The sequence below is a fragment of the Ziziphus jujuba genome, chromosome 8 (genome assembly GCF_031755915.1).
Source record: "Ziziphus jujuba cultivar Dongzao chromosome 8, ASM3175591v1".
Classification (NCBI taxonomy): Eukaryota; Viridiplantae; Streptophyta; class Magnoliopsida; order Rosales; family Rhamnaceae; genus Ziziphus; species Ziziphus jujuba.
In genome coordinates, this window is record NC_083386.1 from 24,794,566 (window position 1) to 24,799,277 (window position 4,712).

Here is a 4,712-nt window from a genome sequence, read left to right on the forward strand (position 1 = left end):
TTCTCTGTTAAATTTCAGAGATTACACTAAATTATACATAATTAGCGAGGCAGATTAGGGAACATCAAGTATTAAAATTTCATTTGCCAATTTCGAAGCTTAACTCGTTGTTTAACAATCACGGTATCCAATGCTCATAAAATAAAGAAACATTATCACAAAACTCATATGTATATATCCGACATTATAGGTCATTGTTTCAATTTTTATTTACATTTAACATTAAAAATGAAGTATTTGCTCTTAAATGTTGAGCATTTGATGAAAGGTACAGGTGTCAGATTGGGGCCTATCAACCATAACGATGATTATCATGGCCGATCCTCTGCATCCAGTTGTGAAGAGGGCCCCTTGGGCTTAAAACCATTTGATTTTCTCACTTGGATCATGTCCAGCTCTTGACAAGTGTAGAGCTAGTTTTTCTCAACATTTGGACCATGTGGCTAGCAGCCAAAGACATTTGTGTCGGCGTTCACCTCCTCCATCACTCACTACCCCTTCTTTGGGAATTTGGACCACCACAAATCCATCAATCGCTAGCTTGCTACGCGCTCTGGCCACCGGCAGGCCATTTTCTATCTGTACGGCTGCAGCTTCGGACGCCAACCGCGACATGTGTTTTTATTTAACTACATTTTATAAATCCAGCCGAGGCCCGACGTTTAAGGACGAACAGAACCATATACGACACTATAGTACAGATGTCAACGTTTCCCTTATGGTCCCACTTACGAATATCCACGTGGCATGTTATTCTTTTTTTTTTTCAAAAAGAGAATTCAAAGTTTTTCTTTTTTTGGACTTTTAAAACCATTTAACATGTTATTTTTCTTCTCCCGGGTGACGCGCTATTTGCAAGACCAAGAAAATATCAATTTCATTTTGTCAAGGGACATCTACAACTATTACTTTATTCTAAAATAACAAATTTAGTGAAGTCATGAAAAATACGTTGTTTTACATTATATATAATTCTTTTACAGTATAATTATGTTTTATCATTGTCCCTTGTTGATGAATTCCCCTCCCTGATTAATAAAATAAAATTATGTTTTATCATTTAAGCAACAAATGATCAAAGTCCTAATACAAATAAAAATAATATAATAATAATATATTTATAGTTTTCATATAATAAGAACCCAGTACGAACTTATATGCTTAGGATGGGATATATCACCATCTAAATAATATCAGGTTAGTTAAACATTTTAAATTTTTTAATAATAAAACTTAAAAAAAAAAATTTTACTATCCATTTAATTTGCATACGACTTACATTGTTACAAAAAATGAATTGGATTAAAAAAAAAAAATTGATTGATAATTTTTATTTTTTTATGTCGACGTCTTTCCTACATCACAAGTCAATATATATATACAGTTTTCCAATTTTGTATATGTTGTTGATCAAAAACCTTTCATATATATTATATTTAGTATTTGCCAAAATATAAATATATGTTATTTGATATTCAGAAATTGACAAATAAAATTTAATGATCCAGTATCAAAGGGACCCAAAAGTTATATCTTTATATTTCCAAAACTTGTATAATCATAGATGCTCAACTAGCCCATCAAGAAAAGAACTGCCATTGTTCACCCAAAAAAAATAAAAAAAAGAACGAGAGAGGAACTGCCATTCGAGCCAGAAAAATAAACAATAATAATAATAATAAAACAAAAGAAAGGGACTGCCACGTGCCAGTTGATACACAAAGTTCACACACTGTCGGTTCCACAGGGTAACCGGTAATAAAGCCGCACACGTGCCTTAATCTCACTTGGCTCTGCTTTCTTCAGCCAACAGCTTCAAACCCCTCCTTCTCTTAATCCCTTACAGAAGCCAACCTCGAACCCCCCAAACAAACCTCACTACGCCACGCCTATTTCTCTCTCTCTCTCTCTCCGTGCGCTAAGCCGCACCACAAACCGACCAATTTTTCCGGTAATTCACCGCCGGAAAAAGTTCCATAATTCCCTCGCTGTATCCCATCTCTGATGCTTACCCTTTCAGACGACCACTCTTCTCCTCCTGATCCCCATAGCAATAACAATCAGAAACCCACCAAAACCATCGATTCCTTCTCTCTCAACGTGGTTTTCCAACCCATTCGCCATCCCCGAACATGCCTCCTCATCGCCATCCTCTCCATCCAAATAATCTTGCTCTGCACTCTCCGATCCCTCCCCTTCTCTCGCCCACACCTCCCGCCGCCGTACTCCGCCGTTTCCAACCCTTTCCCGTCGCCGGAAGACCAATGCGGTGGCCGCCGCGTCTTCGTCTACGACATGCCTAGGGTTTTCAACCAAGAAATTCTCGAAAATTGCGACGACTTGAACCCGTGGAGCTCCCGGTGCGACGCGCTGTCGAACCAAGGGATGGGGATGAGAGCCACCGCATTAGCCGGAATCGTCCCGGATAATCTTCTTCCGGCGTGGTACTGGACCGATCAGTTCGTTACGGAGGTTATTTTCCACAATCGGATCCTGAACCATAAGTGCCGGGTCATGGAGCCCGAATCGGCCACCGCTTTCTACATACCGTTTTACGCCGGTTTGGCGGTAGGGAAGTACCTATTTTTGAACACCAGTACAGCGAAGGATCGTGATCGCCATTGCGAGATGATGCTGAGGTGGGTCCAGGATCAACCGTTTTACAAGCGATCAAAAGGCTGGGATCACTTCCTTACAATGGGCCGCATCACATGGGATTTCCGACGGTCCAAAGACGAAGACTGGGGTTCCAGCTGTATCTACATGCCCGGGATGAGAAACATCACACGCCTTCTGATTGAACGAAACTCGTGGGACTATTTCGACGTCGGCGTTCCCTACCCCACCGGATTCCACCCCCGATCGGACTCGGATATAGCCCATTGGCAAGACTTCGTCCGCAACCGCAAGCGCACGACCCTCTTCTGCTTTGCCGGTGCGACACGTGGCGCCATCAAGAACGACTTCAGGGGTCTACTCTTGAACCACTGCGCGAAAGAGTCCGACTCGTGTCGGGTCGTGAACTGCTCCGGAAGTCGGTGCTCTAACGGCACATCAGCGATCCTCGAGACGTTTCTGGACTCGGATTTTTGTCTGCAGCCAAGGGGTGATAGCTTCACCCGCCGGTCCATCTTCGACTGCATGGTGGCCGGCTCAATCCCGGTTTTTTTCTGGAAACGAAGTGCATATTTTCAGTACGAGTGGTTTTTACCGGGTCAGCGTGAAAGTTACTCGGTTTTCATAGACCGTAACGCGGTAAAAAATGGGACATCAATACGCCAAGTTTTGGAGAAGTACAGCAGAGAAGAGGTGAGGAAAATGAGGGAAAAAGTGATCGAGTACATACCCAAATTTGTATACGCACAACCCCAAGAAGGGTTGGAGCGTGTGAAAGATGCATTTGATGTAGCCATTGATGGAGTGCTGAAAAGATTTAAGGAGCAAGAGGAGTGGGGATACAAGTGGTAAAAACTAAAAATCCAGGATGAGGCGGTAAAATTACATGATTTTATATTTATTTTTTCACTGATTATTCAACTTGTGTCAGATATATCGCATAGCGATAAGATAAGTTCCGAATTTTATAGAGGGTAGAAAGTGAGATATAGGCGGTATTAAAAATTATAATGTAATTCTTTTACTCTGTTTGTTGTTGTATACAAATTGCTGAAAATTCTTAGATATTTGCAAATTTGTATTATTTTTGTAATTTTGATGGTTGAAGCCTCTCGGCATATGAGTAATGAACGAAGCCATGCAGTACCAACAGGTTGGTGTGGTCCATGGATATATTGCTCTGCTTCGATGAACCTTGTAAGCAGGCAGGCAGGTGTAATCGGCAGAGGACATAATTACGGAGGAAATAAAATGAAACAATGAGGGTGTACGGCCTTTTTGTTTTTTTTTTTTTTTTGAATATAATTATTTTGGGCTCCCATTCAAATTATAAGGGAATAATTTTTAAAAGTAGAAGCACTGGAAGACAATTTTCTGTGATTTGAAAAGAATGGTCTACTAAGCTTAAGGATTGGGATAATATTATAATCGCTAACCTCTTCTTATGTCGTTTTCCTTTGGGTTTTTGAAACGTTGTGGAGCCGATTTATTCCCATCAAAGTAATTAATTTACAATAATTTTCAAATAGTAACTGTCATTCTCAAAAACTAAATTGATCGTTTGGCTGATACAGAAGATTTTGCATAGAGCTGGGAGGCGATAGAAGAGTTTGTCGTTTTAGTTTTTTCAGCTACAAACAAAATAAAAATCTTTTTTAAATCTTCCTAACTTGTTGTTTACTTTGTTATTACACCCCACTAATTTTTTATCATTCCAGCTTTATGAACCAGTGTATAAAAGAAAGAAATACTCCAGCAAATACCATTCAAGGGTGGGTTCATTGGCTACTAAACTGTCCAAAATCTGATTGGTACTATGTAGAAACAAAATAATAATGAAGTAATAAAGGTTAAGAAATTATATAAATATGTACTTTTATCTAATTAAATTGGTGAATTTTTAATTTCAATCTTATTATTTGGTGTTTGGATGTACCAAAGTGTATTAAAAAAACTGTTCCAGCCAAAGACCAAGAAGCGGCTAGTTCATTGGCTACTTGTACTGTCCAGAATCTGATTGGTAGTATATGGAAACAAAATAGAGGTTAAAAAATTACCTAAACATATTTACTTTATCAAGTTAAATGCTGTGTTTT

At 39.3% G+C, this 4,712-nt stretch overlaps 1 protein-coding gene across 1 annotated transcript; it reads left to right on the forward strand.

Moving 5' to 3' along the window:
• Positions 1–1,718: 1,718 nt before the first annotated feature.
• LOC107414387 (xyloglucan galactosyltransferase XLT2) lies at positions 1,719–3,681 on the forward strand. The gene has a single exon (XM_016022500.4). The coding sequence runs from the start codon at positions 2,005–2,007 to the stop codon at positions 3,466–3,468; it is 1,464 nt and encodes a 487-aa protein (XP_015877986.2). The 5' UTR covers positions 1,719–2,004; the 3' UTR covers positions 3,469–3,681.
• The last annotated feature ends 1,031 nt before the right edge of the window (positions 3,682–4,712 follow it).

Coding starts and splice junctions, on each gene's coding strand:
- LOC107414387 (XM_016022500.4), top strand. CDS start 2,005: ATGCTTACCCTTTCAGACGACCACTCTTCTCCTCCTGATCCCCATAGC.